Here is a 17,509-nt window from a genome sequence, read left to right as displayed (position 1 = left end):
GGGCGAGATAGGGGGAGAAAAGAAAATCGAAGAAAAAAGCAATACAAGAAAGAACTTAAGTTTACAAAATACCGACGGGGGGAGGGAAGTCTCAAGGGACCAGGCTGCCCATGCGGTGTGAACAAAAAACGTCTAATTGCACACTTTTGTCGTCAAAGTAGTCAAAGTTTTCACGGATTACAAAACCAAGACCTAACTTGAAACACACTGTAACACATACACGGTAAAATAACCAGTGGAAATTTGACAAAGACACGATTAGGAAAATACTTAACTTTGATGATTCTGTTACGTGGTCCCCTCGGTGACTACCTGGTCTCGGTGACCCCCGGACCGTGAGAGGACCTTCGCCAGAAAGTAGTATTATATATGCGCTTTCGCAACGCAATCCCTATGAATTCCACCCAAGAGAAACTGATGTTCAATGATATATTTCCAGGGTAAGGATATCATACAATTTCAATGATACAATCACGGATATTCCCCGAGCAATCAACAACAAACAACCATCAACAATTCCCAATCCACAATCAATTCCCTATATGATTAAGATGGCCATCTTATATATGTGTGTCCCCTTCGGTACTCACGACCCCCTTTTGGTCTCTGCCCCTCACAATGTCTCTGGGCCCCTCCTGACCAAGATGCTGGTCGGCGTCGCCGCACTCGGGCGGTTGAACGAACCCCGGGTGGACGTGTTTCCACCGGGCAGGTATCGTACCAGGCACCGCGGCTGCAGCCCCTCGTGGCCACGCGAAGCGGGTACGGTAAAGCAAGCCAAAAGCCCCACGCCGCTTGCAAGGCGTGTTAGGCCCCAACGTGCGACCCGCACGCGTCTGTTTAGACGGTGCCGCAAACGGTGCCCGACGCGGGGTCGATGCACGGCCCCACGTCAACTTGACGTCTCCACCGGGTAGGTACACGTCCCGGTAACTCCTCTCGCCAGACGGGCTTCGGAACGCCGCTTTTCCACGCGGCGCAAGGTCGATCCCACCTTTCGTCGGAGCGGGGCGAGGAAGAAGAATACTCGTCGCTTTTCTTCCTCGTGTCTTTTCCTCTTCCGTTTCCGGTCACTTCCGTTTCCGGACACTTTTCAGAAGGGCTCCTGACCCTCCAACCACAACAACCCTTAATCTACTACACATGGATAAGCAAAGACCTGAATGGTAATTCACATACATTCACATAAATATGTAACAATGTGGAGAGCTCCAAGGACGCTTCCTTGCCGGAGGAACTGGAAACGGAAGTGAAGACCTGGAGAGAAGAATGAAATTGAAGAGGATGTGGAAGTTGGTTCACAGGCAGGAAAAAAGAGGAACAATGAGTGAAGGTGAGCAGTGGTTGTGGATTTTGGCAGTTTCACCAGGAGGGGGTTGCTGGTCCCATAGATACCTGGGGATTGGGGAGGGGGACAAAGCATACAGAGGGCAGTGGGTCAAACACTAGAAAGGAGGCGGACGAAGACAGAGAAACCACCGGCCTGTCAATGATGGCTAAGTTTAGCCTAAACTTGGCTAAATGATGGCTAAATCACGGTGGCAGGGGTTTTCGACGGTCCACACGGTCTCCACGTTTTTCAAAGTTAAGTCTGTTCACAATTGTATTTTGTCGAAACTGTATTTATCGTTCGGTGTGTGAACTTATAGTGTCCCCCTTGGAAGTTTCTCGGTGTTTATCTTTCATAAATTAATCGTTTGTTTGCCGCGTCGCGAGCAAGGCCTTGCAGCCTCAGGCTTCCCCCGTCGAAGGTTGTTCCTTCCTTCGCTGTTTTGCTAGCTTTTTTGATTTCCCCTTCTCCACCAAGCTTCACCAAACATCTACTATTTGTCTAACGTTGTAACCCCCACACCCCCCCCCCCCAAAAACAAACAAAAAAAACTTTTATTTCCCTTTCTCCTCGTGTGCTTTTGCCTCTGCCCACGTGCGCTGTCTCGCCCCGCCCCCATTTTCCCCTTGCCTTCCACCTTTTGCCCTGTTCAAGTGACTCGTGGTCGTCGCTCTAGGCTTCCTCTCCCCATTGGTATTTTTGTGAATATAAGATTGTTCTTCACAGTTCTGTTTAAATATGTTTCAACTATCCCCTTCAGTGTTTTATTCAGTGGTTTATTACAACACGCTGTTTTTCTTCTTATTTAAAAGGCTCCTTTCAATTTCCTCTTCAACTCATTCCATTTCAAAAAAATATTCAATCTCTTATGATTCCAAATCACTCCATGCTCTAAATTCTCATTCATTCCATCCCTCCTCCATCGTTCTTAAACGAATCGCGAACTTGAAAATCACAACAAACCCAATTTGTTATATATGTTCATCTTTCATTAATCATCCACTTTCTAAACTCCCCCCTTGCCCCTCCCCTTCAAATCTCCCCCCCCCCAACCATCCCTCCCAAATTCTCCCTCCTCCCACCTCCTTCTCAAAGCTGCCTCCTCCCCACTTCCTCTCCCTCCTATGTCATACCTCCACCTCCCCCAACCTTCTACTTTCCTCTGCCCCCCCTCAAACAAACTCTCACTGTGCCTCATTCCATCACCATCAAACCTTTCGTCCTTCTCATCCTTCCCTTTCTTGTAACTCTTCTGTAATCTCTGACACACTATCAACTGCTCTTCCTACATCCCCCTCACCCTTCATCTGACCCTACCCCTCCCCTCCCCTGTCCTGCACCTGATGCTCCCCCTCTCTCCTCACTAACGGTATGGACCTCAAACATCCAGGGCCTTCGCTCAAACCTGATTGATCTCTCCATTCAGGTTGCTTCTGAAAATCCAGACTTGATCTGCTTAACAGAAACTTTCCTCCTTCAAGATGTCTCTGATTCCTTAATATCTCTTCCTGGTTACTCCCTCCTCCGGTACGATAGACCTGATCCTTGTCCTGGTGGTGGGGTGGCTATCTTTATCAAAAACTCTCTTCCTCACTCTCCCTGCACTGCCCTCTCTCCACCCCACCCACAGGAGTACCTCTGGCTACGGCGTCCTCTCCGCTCCCACCTTTTGTTCATATGTGTTCTGTACCGTCCTCCAAACAGTGATGACTCCATTTACATTTCTCTGTCGGACAACATGGACCCACTTCTATCAACTCATCCAAACTCTCTCTTCCTCATATGTGGCGACTTCAACTGTCATCATGCCAGCTGGCTGGGTGTGGGTTCATCTCTCACCAGCCATAGCACCTCAGCAAAGGACTTCTGCGACTCATTGGGACTGACACAATCTGTCAATTTCCCGACCCGGATCTCAGTCATCGGAGCATCTTCTCTGCTGGACTTGGTTATGACTAACTTCCCTGCAAATGTCTGCTGCTCTTCTTCTGCTCCAATCGGTTCTTCTGATCATGTGCTTGTTAAAGTGGACGTCTCACTGGCCATTCTCAGAGAGCCTCCTCAGCGCCGACGAGTCTGGCATTTCACTCAGGCCGACTGGCACGGTCTGCAAGCAGCCATCAATCAACTGGACTGGTCTCCCATCTCTAATGCCTCTGACATCAATTCTTCCTGGGAATTCTTCCAAAGCAAACTGCTCTCTCTCATGCACAGATTTATCCCATCTCGTCTTCAGTTGTCTTACCCTTCCTCCCGTCCATGGTACACTGAATCTTGTGGTGAGGCAGTTGCCCTGAAACAACTTGCCTTTGCGTCTTGGAAGGCAAATCCAACTGAAGGCAATCTCAGTTCCTTCCACCAAGCTCGAAACAAGTGTGTTTCTACCCTCAGGAGTGCCAGGAAGCACTATCTCTCCACACTCAAGATTGAACTCTCAAACCTGTCTCCTTCCTCCAAATCCTGGTGGCGTCTGGTCAAATCCGTTTCTGGTGTTTGTCCCCCCTCCATCCCCTCCCTTACCTCAAATGGCTACACAGTTGACACCGCACGTGACAAAGCCGAATGCCTCAACTCTGTGTTTGCCTCAAAATCTTGTGTCCCAAACCCATCTCTCTCTGTTCCCACCTTTTCCAGTCGAACCCAACTGCTCCTGGACTCTGTGTCCTTCTCTCCTGACAAGGTGGAGAAGTTTTTATCAAACCTCGACTCTGATTCTGCAACTGGACCAGATGGCATCAGCCCTCGGGTCCTAAAATCCTGCTCTGCCGCTCTATCTCACCCTCTCTCTGTTCTTTTCACCCTCTCTTTTGCTCAAGGTCATCTGCCAGCATCTTGGAAATCAGCAAACATTACCGCTTTACACAAAAAGGTGCAAAAACAGATCCTTGCAACTACAGACCAATCAGCCTGCTCCCAATTATCAGCAAAGTCATGGAATCCATCATTGCTTCAGATATCAAATCCTTCCTCTTCTCCAATGGCTTGATCTCTGATCATCAATTGGATTCAGACCAGGTCATTCTACTCTGGACATGTTGCTTCTGCTGTCTCAACAATGGATGGAGGTCCTCAATGCCAAACAGGAAATCAGAGCTGTCTCACTTGACATATCATGTGCCTTCGATACGGTCTGGCACCCAGCTCTGCTCACCAAACTCACCTCCTATGGTATTCAGGGAAATCTCCACTCATGGCTTGCGGATTTCCTCTCTGGTCGTAGGCAACGTGTGGCCCTGAATGGATTTCTCTCATCTTCCCTTCCTGTTCTGGCTGGAGTTCCCCAACGTAGTGTTCTGGGCCCTGTGCTATTTCTGGTCTTCATCAATGACCTCTCCGACTCTCTGGAAAATCCTCTCTATCTCTTTGCTGATGACTCCACTATCTGCCGCTCCATTCCTCATCCCTCAGATCGGCAGTCTGCAGCCTCCTCACTCTCTGCAGACCTGGACAAAATCACAGACTGGTCAAACAAGTGGAACATGTCTTTCAATCCTGACAAATCTCACACTCTTACAATGTCTCTCCGAAAGGACCGACTGGACAACCCTCCCATCTACTTTCTCAACAATCCTCTCCAAGAAGTTATGTCGCTCAAGCTTTTGGGTCTCGCTATCTGCCATGATCTTTCTTGGGAAAACCACATTTCCAAGCTGGCCTCCAAAGCCAGTCGCCGACTGGGCATCCTCCGTCATGCGAAGTCCTTTCTTGGCACACCTGAGCTCCTCACCACATACAAGGCTTTCATCCGCAGCTCAATGTAATACTGTTCCCCCCTCTGGGCTGGTGCTCCTGCCTCACACCATGCTCGGCTTCACGCTGTTGAGGCCAAAGCTTTCAGAATCATTGGAATCTCCTGCAATGTAGTCAACTCCGAGGGCCTTTCACTCACTCACCGCAGGCAGGTTGGTGGTCTTTCTCTCTTCTACCGACTCCTCTCCCGCTTTGCTCCCCCAGCTCTCTCTGTGCTCTGTCCCCCCAATATTCCTTCAGGTCGCACAAGATCTGCCTGCAACCCTCTTATGGTTAAACTGCCAAAGTCTAGGCTCTCTGCTCACGTTCACTCTTTCATTCCCCTTTTCTCCCGCCTCTGGAACAAACTCCCCCACTCCCTTCAATCCCACTCCTCCCTCCAGGTCTTTAAAACAGCTGTTCACCACCATCTCTTATCTTCCCCCATCGAAAACCTTGATCTTTTCTACCCCCGGTAATTCACCCCAGAGTCCTTGCAGTGTTCATATGTTTTATTCCTCTCCCACCTCCCCCCAAGTCAACCCGATGTCCCTGCTCTCAAATGTTGTGTTTGTGTCCATCTTGTCCCTCTCTCCCCATCTTGTCTGCCGCTCCCCTTGTTTTTTGTGTTTTGTGTGTCGGTTTGTCTTTTTGTGTGATTAATGTTAGCTCTTTCACGAGCCTCGATCTTGTATACAAAAAAAGAAGAAAAAAAAAAAAGTTATAGGCCTATAGACTTAGCATCATCACGAGAGATTCCAATGATCTTGAAAGCCTTGGCGGTTTCCAAGGCATCAATCTGAGCAAGATGTGAGGGAGGGGAGCCAGGCCAGAGGGGAGAGCAGTACTCCATAAAGCTGCAGATGAAGGCTTTGTAGGTCGATAGGAATTCAGGTGTGCAAGGAAGGACTTTGCATGACGGAGAATGCCCAGTAGACGTCTGGCTCGGGAGGCCAACTTTGAAATGTGGCTCGCCCAAGAGAGATCATAGCTGAGAGTGAGACCCAAGAGTTTGAGTGACTGAACTTCGTAGAGGGGGTTGTTGAGAATGTAGATGGGATAGTTTGCGGCCCGGTCCTTTCTAGACGGTCCTGGCTAGACAGCCTAGAGACGAGTGTGCGTACCTCAAGGCCATAGTCAGCCACAGCGAGAGATAAAACGAAATTACACCAACAGCGCTGAAAAGCAAAAGATAACTCAACAGAAGGATAAAGTTATTGAAAATCACCCAAAATTTAGTTCATTTTTGTTACACAACAAGTGGTAGAGAATAACGTCGGTGCTATCTTCTGAACCCTGTAGGGTTGGGGATGGGGTGGCAAACAAAGTAGAGATTATATACAGACTTGGCATTTAATATGGAATATTTTTTTTGTGTGGGTGAACTTACTTTTCAAGTTGACTTAGAACCAAAAGTTCATTAGAATTATGTTGAAATTATTCTAGATTTTGTTAATGTGACCTTTAAAACAAACAAAAACCACATTTGACATTTTGAAGTAAATAAATTGATCCTTGAAAATGATGTAAACTGATATTGAACTCAATTCACAGACAGTACTGTTAAACTTCTGTACGTTTTCTAGAAGTATCTCTTTATTTTGCACATTAGCCAAATTTTTTTTCAACAAAAACAAAAGTTAAATTATGACTGGGATTACGGACAGTAAAATTACAGTTCAGTACTTCGTGTAACCCCCACGAGCATTCAGGAGAGCACGTACACGTCGAGGCATGCTGTTCATGAGATTTGCCAAGGTTTGGACAGGAATCGCTTGCCATGCAGTGACAATAGTCTGCTGCAATTCATGCACAGAGGTAGGCTGCTGGTCCAAGTTGTCGATTTGACGCGTTAATTCTGCCCACAAGTTCTCTATTGGATTCATATCCGGGGACATGGCAGGCCACTCCATATGCTCGACACCACGGTCAGCAAGAAAATGTTGGATCATGCGAGCACGATGAGGCTGTGCATTGTCATCTTGGAAGACAAAGTTTCCTCGAAAGGCTGCACGAGCAAATGGAAGCAATGTTTCTTCCAGAATGGCCCTGTACTTGAACTGGTTCAGGTTTCCATTCGGAACAACCAGGTCAGTTTTGCCCCCTGCATGAAAAGCAGCCCAAACGGTCACCCCACCACCTCCAGCTTGGACTCTTGGCACAATATAATCTTCGTTGTAGGCTTCATGCACTTGTCTGCGCACTCGGTTGCGGCCATCTTGACGATAGACCAGAAATCTAGACTCGTCACTGAAGGTCACGTGATTCCAGTGTCTTGGCTGCCATTGACGGTGCTCTCTGGCCCACTGCAATCGACGCTGGCGGTGTTGTCTGGTCAGGCGTGGCTTTCTCAGGGGACGCCTGACACGATAGCCTGCTTGAACCAGTCGTTGGTTGACTAGCCTTCTGGATACAGGCACATTTGTCAGTTGCTGCGACTCAGCCCGAAGCCGATTAGCTGACTTGGTACGGCCATTGCAGACTAACCGGTGCAGCTGGCGATCATATCTCCTTGTGGTTCTGCGGGGACGTCCTGGCCTCGGTATTGGAGTAGGGACACCCCTCTGAGCATTTCGTTTCAGGATCTTTGACACCTGACCTTGAGTGATGCCATACTGCCGAGCAATAGCACGCTGTTTCATGCCAGAATTTCGTAAAGCCACCACTCCATGACAAACAGCATTGTCGAGTTGACGGACCATCTCCAGAGGAAGCGGCAATAACTTTTGTAGATGTGCAGCAGTTGTTTTCCACTAATACAGAACGCAACAACCCTTATATACACGATTGTGAAGCCAATCGTCAAATGTACCTGTCCTTACATTTTGTCATGCCACCTGTGATATAATCCTGTTATTGACTTCTTGCTGCAAAAGACAATCAGTGACATGGTTCTTTTAACAAAGAAATCACCGAAGCGTAAAAGAAACTCACCAGATTGATACACTGAGTTCAGAAAGTAAACCGAAGTCAAGGAAAAAGAATATTCCATATTAAATGCCAAGTCTGTAATTATCTACCAATTACATCAGTCACAGACATGCAGAGACAGACAGACAAGACACCAAATTGTGTATTTTAGTATGACAACAGGGGCCCCCACTGGGCCACTATGGTATTTTGCATGGGGCCTCCAAATGACTAATGCCGGCACTGTCCATCACAGACGGGTTGGTAGTGTCTCTGTCTTCTACCACCTCCTTTCTAGTCTCGCACCCTCTGCTGTTTCTGTGCTTTGTACCTCCTCCCCCTTCCAGGTTTATGCAGGGCACACATGGTCCACCACCAACCCCCTTCTGATGAAACTCCAAAAATGCAGGATCACTGCTCATTTACACTCATTTGTTCCTCTTTTTCCCACCCGAGGAACAAACTTCCACTTTCTCTTCAATCTCATTCCTCCCTCTAGGTCTTCAAGACAGCTGTTCACCACCATTTCAGATAATCCCAAATCCAAAACCATGATCTTTTCTATCCTTGTTAATGAACCTGCCCCCGGCCCTCCCAAGCCCCCCTCCTTCCAAATTTCCAGTTTTTTCTTCCTAAGGGTTTCCTTCTGTATCTATCTGGTCCACCCCATGTATCCTTTCCTGCTCCTCTTCCTCCCCAAACCCAGTGTTTGTCCAAGTCTTCCTATATTTTGTTCTTCAACTCTGCTTTGGTGTTGCCCCCCTCCCTCTACTGTTCCTTTTGTCCTGTTACTTCCTGATCCTTTCAGTGTTCTATCTCTTCCACGAGCTTTGACTCAGTAGTTCTACACCACCAACTCATGGTCTCTGCCATTTCCATGACTGAACCTTACTACACCTGCTGAGATCCTGTTCTCACTTTTCTCCTGCAATCCCTTTTTTTGTCCTATGGTGAATATATTTGTTATCATCCCACTGTTTGCCCTTTGCCCCATTTTGTCTGTTGATTCATTGTCTTCCTTTGCATATAATTTAATCCTCTCTTTGCCCCCTTTGATCCATTGCTCCCTCCCGATGTTATCTTCCATGAACCTTGGTACCTGGATGCAAAAGTGTATTGCAAAATAAATCCACATTTGGTTTAGCTTTTACTCTTATTCAATGTTAATTAAATGTATACGTTATAATTAGGATTGTTTGTCAGTTATACCATTGTGACATTTTGTTCTCTGAATACGTTGTATCGCATTGTGACAATTGTGACATTATTATTTTCAACCCTGTGGTTGAAATGTCAGACTTGAGGTTTTATCTTCAGTAATTAATGACTACCATGGTGTGACATTTTGGTTTTACTGCTCGTGTTTTCTGCACACTTTTTAAATGCAAATGAAAAACAGAGCAAATTAACTGCACAATGTATACTAAAAACAACCTGCATTACAATGAAAGGTGGTGACATCATTTGCATTGAAAGCAAAATGAATCGGTTTTATCCATTCTCCATTTTTATAAACAACTTCCTCTGCCACCACACCCATTACTTTCTCTTTGTCGCTTTTCCACAACCTCCCTTTCTCGATTCCCACCATGGAAAGGCTGCCACTGGAGATGAGGGGTGGGTGCGTGGGGTGGCAGGTTTGGGAATGCTGGTGGTTGTGTGATTGCAGGTTAGGTAGTTGGACCACCAATGGATTTGAACAACTAAAAGTTGATGTCAACATGTTTACCGCCATGGAAAACAAAGTATGCGGCTGACGTTTCATACGACAAATGGTTAATGCTTGAAAACATCAGTGGCACCATGTTTCCCACTGTGTTAAAGATACTCATCTTTTTTTTAGCTGATAAAATCCATTTGTTCATCTTGTTTGCTGACATAGACCTTCACAGAGGTTAGTGTTTCGTTATAGTTTGACTACCTCTCAATCTTATATGTAGTGTTTGGCCCCATGCCCATCATGCACACCAGGGAATGAGTGGTACCAGCTCTCCACTTGCTGCAATTTCCTTCTGCCCCTTCAGCTTGGGTACACTTACAGGTTTTCACACACGCAACAAAGGACTCGACCTTGTCAATTCCTGTGGTTGATTGCTGTACTGTAATCAGACTTTGTTACTCTGAAACAGGAATGGCCTCCAGTCAAGTGAAAGTAAATGAGAAGAACCATGGATTGCAACTTGTGTCTCATTGGTTGTTTTGAAATATTGTTTTAGGTTAGCCACAAGCAAGGTGAGAATATGTGCTCAAGATGTTCTCGCAGGTTTTTGGCATCAGTCATGCAGAGCACTAGATATCATTGTGTCATTTTCTTTGGCATGCCTACAAGATGGCTACCATGATAGGGAAAACAGTGCCAAAGCATTGCACAGCCTCATGCCATTAGCAATTGAGTTTGAAATTCTTGTTTTCTAATTCCACTTTCTTTTATTCTATTTTGGCTTTCGTGGGCTGGCAGGATAGCTTAGTGGTACACGCATTTGCCTTTGAGCTGTCTAGCCTGGGTTTGAATCCCGACCCCACGATCACAAAGAGGAGTTTCATTATCATTGACACCCTGAACAAATATGTAAATGAATAATTCAGAGTGGTATATCGGCATGAAGCAATTATAAACAAGAAAGAGCAATCAGAGATTGCAGACCCTCGCCAGGATATGTTTTCAGCGGTTTTTAAGGCTTTTGTGCTAAAACAAATATGGCGGCCGAACCACGTGACCGATGACGTCAGCATTATTATTTTTTCTCCACCAATTTATCCCGAGATTATGCTCAATGAATTTCGTCTTGATCAGATGAAGTTTTGTACTTGTCGAATTATGACGTCATAATGGAGGCACCTATGACATCATCATTAACATATTTTATTCCCCATGGAGTGTTCTTTACAATGAGCTATGTCAATTTTTTCTATTCAGCGCTTTCAGAGATATAGAGGTGCAACGTTTTTTGGTTTTTCCAAGATAGCGGACGAACCACATGACCTATGACGTCATAATTATCATGAAAAAAATTCTACAGGTGGAATTGCACCTATGGTGAAAATTTCCTGTCAATTGGACCAACGGTTGCAGTGAAAAATCATATTTATTCTGTGTGGACAAACAAACAGACATACAAACAAACGGACTCAAATGCAATACCCTCTCCTCTGGTGAGGGTAACTAGAATGTCACTTGGTAGAACGTATATCTCTACCAGGCTGAACAGTTTACGCTTTGTATCCACTGATTGTCCGGATCTGGATTCGGACCTGAACCAAAATCGAATAGGCTTGTTCTTGTCACCAAACCAACTCTTCCACCTAGTTTTGTTATAACTCCTCCATAATATTTTTAAATATCATGCTATATATCGTATTTGGCCCCATATCTAAATGGTGAAGAATCGCTTTAAAAATTAAAAACTTCTCATGTATGGATTTGGATCTTCACCAAAATCTAATCCATTCGTCCTTCTCACAACTCAACCTGTCCACAATGTTTCATTCAAATCCGTCCATAACTTTTTGAGATATAGTGTTATATACAATATATATAACTAAAGAAGCACACGAACCTTATGACATGACACTGACGTCATGAACATAAATTATACCAACACATCACCTCCAAACTAGGAGGCATCCGTGTGGTACTCAGGTCTTTGCAGACTGAGATTGAAACTCTATGGTCACAAATAGACAAAGGCAAAGTTAGTCACACGAGCAACATATAGGCCCATTTGTAGTATAGTTATGTCTTAGTATGTATAAGAATAGGCCATTTCCCCTCTTAGTACCTGCGTTGTGTAAAGACAGGAGAATAGGCCCCCCCCAATCATTTTGCTCCAACCTCCATTCTACCTTTATGGGCGCAATCCATCCCGCGTCCCATTTGGCTGTCCCCTAGTCGAGTTAACACGAGGTGGGCCTCGAAAGGTGAAGGAGGGGAGCGGGGTCGGGGTGAGCGGCGTGGGGGCACGGTAAGAGCCACCAGCCAATCGGAGCTCGAGCGGCATGGCGTGAGAGGGCGTGGTGAAGAGAGTCTGGTGAGTTCCAGAAGGTTCATGGGGCGGGTCTATATAAGCCCATACGAAAAGCCCTCGAAAGGACTTACAAGCAGGACTTGCAGAGGATAAGCGCATGGTAAAGGAGGACTTGCACCAGTGGCGCGATAGGACTTGAGGAGAAAGGACTGTGCCAGAGAATTTGCATCACTCGCCGTTGTTGATCTTTGACCCTCGCAATTGAACGTGCGCGCCAGGGGATAGAGGAAGAGGCGTTGGCCGTACATGTACGCAGGCGCAGCCAGACGCGCCGATAACGAAGACAGCGCATTTCGGCCACGCGAGTGAACGCGGCCATAACCGCGAGTGAATAAGCGAGTGAATAACCGCCAGTCCCGCCAAAGTCCGCCCTCTACCGTGCGCCCCGAGATAACCCGATTGTTCAGGCGACACGCCACGAGCTCCTGGCTTCTCCTGCCTCCATCTCCACGGGACGTGCCAGGGACCGGAGAGAGCTGCACGAGAGCCATTCCTGGACACGCTGGAGAACATCATCCTGCCGATCAGCAATCCCCATGTGAGTGTGTGTGTGAGTCGGGCCCGTTTGTCCAGGGGTATTAAGTATAAGACTGTTTAAGGATTTCCCTGTGTCTCTTCGTCCTGGCTGTAAATACGTGCAATCATAATTAAACATCTTTGTTCTTCCTTTCATTTCCAATTCGATCGCCTTTGTGGTTTCTCCATTGGCTAAGCGTGGTAGGAATAGAACCGCTTGAATCGGGTTCCACCATCTATAACGGTGCGGATCACGTGTACGCAACCCCTCGGCGTATCACCAAAACACGTGGTTCATGCGAGGCTTATTTCCTCGCTTCAGGGCAGCGCTAGTACTTAGGTAACAGCGAATTTGGTCCCGAAACCCTATTTAGCGCTGTCCGGAAGGGACGTAATAGGTCTCGGGTCGCACCAGGTCAGTCAAGACAAGGGGACTAATCCCCCCTTGGTAAGGGAAGAAGGCCGGCAGCAGATCCACAACAATTGGTGTCAGGAGTTGGGATAGGACCCGAAGTGCGCTTAACGCACTCAAAATTACGAGCGACCGAAATTTAATTATCAACATCCAAATTTAATTCGTGCCATGGCTAGCCAAATCGATCAGATGCCGGTGGGGGTAGAAGAGGAGGTATCTGAGGAGGAGTTAGAATCGATAACCCAGGACCCCCGGGAAGAATGGGAAGAAGAGGAGAACATTGATGAGGGGCCGGCCGTAGGGGTAGAAAATGGCGGCGCCTCGCACGTGGCGGCGAGAGCCGAGCCCGTGGCGCCAATGGATATGGGCACCTTCATGGCGCAAATCAAAGCATGTTTCGTGGTGCAAAGTAATGAAATGAATGCAAAAATGGATGCAATGGGGGGTAGATTGGAAAACAAAATGGACATCCAAGAAAAAAAGATGGATGCTCAAAGTGGCCAACTGAAAGAAATGGGGGACAAATGCATCGGGGGAATAAAAAAAATGGGGGAGGACATTGATCACATGTTGAGCGAGGAAGTCGCATTGGTACGTGACGGGGTAACGCGATGTGAGGAACGCGTGGAGAGCGGGGTAGAGCCGAGCGCGGCCGGAGTGACCGAGGGTGTAGAAATCGCGAGTCGGGGTGTAGAAAAGCCGACGGCCGCCGAATTGGAAAAATAAATTTTATTGGTGCCGGCGGTCGTCGAGGACAAAGAAATGTGTATAGTTGAAATTGGGCCCGAAGAGACGGCAGGTATAGAGGAATTATCGCGGGAGGAAAAAATGGAATCCGCGCAAAGTTCGTGTTCGCATTGTGATGCCGTACTTGCTAACAAAATGGAAGGTTTGCAGGTGCGGTTGCAGGAGAAAAGAACCCTGAAGGTGAGTCGGGGTGTGTATGGCGCGAAAGTGCTTGGCGCGAAAACATTTTTGGCGCGCTTGGGATCGCGACGAAACCCAGGCGCTCGTGGAAGGTCCGTGGTGCGATGTGTGAAGGTGAGTGGCGCGCGTGTGCGAACGGCACCGGAGCGCGAGTGTGTAACAGGAGAGTGTGTTACAGAGTGTGTGGAAGAATGCACAACGGAGTGTATGTGGGAAGAGTGTGAAACAGAGTGTACGATGGCCGAGAGTGAGAGAGGATGCACAACGGAGCGTGTTGTAGAGAGTGTGCAGGAGTGCACACCAGAGCGTGTGATTGGGTGTGCAACAAGACAGTGCACACCCGTGGGTAAGTGTGCGCTGATTGGGTGTGTACCGGGAGATTGCACACCCGTGGTTGTTACTGAGGGTGTAACAAAAGAGTGTGCGTGAGGGTGTGCGATGGCCGAGTGTGTAACGGAGTGTGCGAGTGGTATGAGAGCGCCAGGATATGTGCGAGGGTGTGTGATAATGGAGTGTGCGAACGGTGTGAGTATGCCTGAGTGGTGTGCACCTGAGTGTGCAAGAGAAGAGAATGCACGAGCGAGTGCAGTAACGGAATGCAGGGGGTGTATGGGGGGTACTGGAGCGCCTCGATGTGCGAGAGTGGAACGGGTCGCGTATGTTGGGAACGCGGCTCGGGCATCGACGCAGACCGGGGGAGCGTTTAGGGCGACGTATAGCCGACGCGAGCCCTCGGTGCATGGTGTGCTTTGTGTGCAGCGGGGATCGGCGGGGATCGTTGCCGCGGCGGCGTGCATGATTCGGGCCGGGCCCCGCCCTGAAAGGGTCGGTGCCGCGCCTTGGCGGGAAAGGCGATCGGCACGGTTTGAGGGGGGGGGGGGGGTAGGAGAGGTCGGAGCTTCGCCCCCTGGCGGCCGCGGTGCTCCGACCGTGGGCGGCTGGGCCATCGTGCATGGGACCGAAAGGCTCTGCGCAGAGATGGCGCCTGGAACCTTGGTCCAACAAAACCTCCTCCCCTGAATCGAAAATGCCGGACGGACCCAACGTACAGTAGACCAACCACCCGCATGCATTGCTCGGCTTTTCGAAGCCGAGATGTGACGAAAATGTGTTTCCACACCGAGAGGCTCATAGTACAGTGGATGAATAGCCATAGTGTTGGCGAATGGTACCCGGCGTAGGGAGTGGTGGTTTCGCCATTCCTCACAAATTTGGGGCACATGAGCAATAGATTATGGGGTGGCAGTGTAAACTAGCCGAGGGGGGGCTAGGCTAATTGATAGGGATTTAGAGATGACAATAGGCGACACAAGATTTAAGTAGTGACTTTTGTACAGGTAGAGGGGACGTAGTTAGATTAGATGGATGATAATGACGAGGGTGTGCTTAGTGTAAGGAAAGACGGGAAGCACGAGTTTTAGAGGGAAGTAGTTAGTTAGATGATGCTGTGTGTGTGTAGTAGTGTGGAGAAATTGTGTGTGTGGGTGAGCTTGAGCAAATGAGGAAATGAATGAAATTGTGTGTGTGGATGAGCTTGAGCAAACGAGACATTGGTTGGGGATAACCAGAGGTGGTGTATGGTGGTGTATTGAGGACGAATGGAGTGTGTTGAAGTGAATTGACTTGCATGGTGTGCAAGTGGGGAACAGGTATGAGAGCACAAGAGGTGTGCAAGAGGACTTGGTGTGTGGAATAAATGGTGTGGAACGAGTGGTGTGGAATGCTTGGTGTGAAGTAAGAGGTGTGGAATGCATGGTGCGAAGGAGTGAATGGGGGAAGATGGACCCCTTCACAGATACCCGGGAAGGGTAGTTTAAAGTTAGGTAGAGGGTTTAGGTAAATTGTTGGATATTGACACCTGTGGTGCAAGTAGTGGCAAAGAAGTGCTTGGATGGGTGCATGAGTCTGTGGAATGGCTGGGCATGTGGGCTTTGTTGGTGCGTATGGTTATTTGGGCACTCCGCCACTGGTAGTTTGTCGGCCAGGTGAGGCCGCAGGTAGGCTCTGGGAGCCAGTCAGAGTAGTGTTCAGTGGGGCCCGAGGATCCAGGAGAAGGACCCGGGTATCCCAATGCCAGAGAGGGCATCAGGGGGTGAGAGAGCCAGGAGGGGCCTTCCCCAATTTAGGTAGTCGCAAGGTGCAAGGTAAGCTCGGGTGGCGACTTCAGTGGGGGAGGTGCGCAGGTAGGTAGACCTGCTAGTGGAGCCACACGACCCAGCCCCGAAATTGTGCAAAGGCACAGTGTGGAAAATTGGGGAGTGAGACCCAAATTCAGGGGCACCGCAGAGTGGTCGATGGGAATCAGGTTTTTAGAACCACATAGTTTAAAGATGCCGATTGGCAGGACATGACCCCGGGTAGTTTAATTGAGTTAATGTAACTAGTTTAGTTAGGATGAGGAATTCCCTTTGCACCATCCACATTCATTCACCAAGGTGACAAAGCTCTGCACCAGCACCAAGGCTTTGCAATGATTTGAGTAAGTGAGACGCATCTCGACGTGAATGTGACATTGTGTGGTATTCCATCTCTTCCTTCCTGGGAGGGATTGGAGACGAATTTGGTTTAGAGGGGGATATGGGAGACAAGATGTAGAGACGGATTTGTAATTTGTAAATACAGGGAGGGGCAAGGGTAGTGTAAGCTGACATGGGGGGTACGAACGGTTAGGGACGAGCTTGCTCTGCTCGCTCTCCCGCGCCCCTCATGTTGCATTACGTTGTGTTTGGTGTACCCTTGCGCCCTGTCCTTTGCTAACCATGCTTTGTCTTTCCTCCCCACCCATGGACCCACTTTGGAGGAGGAGTGTGCAGCAGCTTTGAGCTGTGCAGCTGCACTTTGCTACACCTGTGCAGCTGCACCATGCTACACCTGTGCGGCTGCACATTGCTACACCCATGCAGATGAACGGCGCGGTACTTTGCTGCCGTACTCTTATTATAACTTTGCTGCATGTGCACAGACACTTTGCTGCACCACATTACACCTGGACCACACGTTTTGTGGCTTTACACTTTGCTGAGCAGTCATTTGCTGCAAACTTGCCTTTCATCTTTGGACCACGTATTTTGAGTGGCATCAATGTCACGCAGTTGGACCACATTGGGTTGGCCCTGCTGACAAATAAGAACGAACACGGTTTCTGTACATTTTATTGTGGTGTGCCAGGAAAGAAGACTTGTAAGTTTTTATGGCACACCGAAGACGAAGCAAGAAGACGCAAGATGCAGCAGCCCAGCAGCAAATGGTGAACTGTGCATTGAAATGTGTTTTGTGTATTGGTGCATTGCTGTGCTTTTTCTCCCCTCCAATCTTCTTTCCACAAAAAGAACAGGTCCTGGGTTGTAGAAATGTAAATAATTAGGTTGTGTGATTGTAAATAAGATGCTACCCACCGGCTTTATGTTTAGTTTCAAAATAATTCCGCAATTCGGTTAGTTGTGGGTGCGAGTCTGTTAGTTAGTTACACAACGCAGTAGGTGGGACATATTTAGTGTTGTAAAACTGTCACATACACGGGGTTGGAGTAAATGTTAGAGGGGAACCACATCTAAGTGTCACACGTAATTAAAAACTAGTCCCAAGTCTTTCTCAAAACCGGTTGTTCACACCTGTGTGGGTTCGACTCGGGGACGAGTCTGACGAGGGAAGGGGGCA

General features: G+C 48.0%; 1 protein-coding gene across 5 annotated transcripts in view; it reads left to right on the top strand.

Moving 5' to 3' along the window:
• FCHSD2 (FCH and double SH3 domains 2) overlaps positions 1–17,509 on the top strand; it is a 216,853-nt gene that overhangs the window by 28,791 nt on the left and 170,553 nt on the right. The window contains exon 1 of one of the 5 annotated variants that reach the window (XM_068112526.2): positions 14,822–16,767. The exons of 3 other annotated variants lie outside the window; for them this stretch is intronic. In XM_068112526.2, coding sequence (XP_067968627.2) covers positions 16,750–16,767 — 18 coding nt within the window. In that variant the 5' untranslated portion in view covers positions 14,822–16,749. Of the gene's footprint in view, positions 1–14,821; positions 16,768–17,021; positions 17,100–17,509 lie in introns of those variants that run through there. One more of the 5 variants, XM_068112524.2, reaches the window with a different exon arrangement.

Source organism: Myxine glutinosa, chromosome 4, assembly GCF_964187855.1.
Source record: "Myxine glutinosa chromosome 4, kmMyxGlut1.1, whole genome shotgun sequence".
Classification (NCBI taxonomy): Eukaryota; Metazoa; Chordata; class Myxini; order Myxiniformes; family Myxinidae; genus Myxine; species Myxine glutinosa.
Note: the sequence above shows the minus strand (reverse complement) of the source record. Positions and strands in the feature narration are given on the sequence as shown.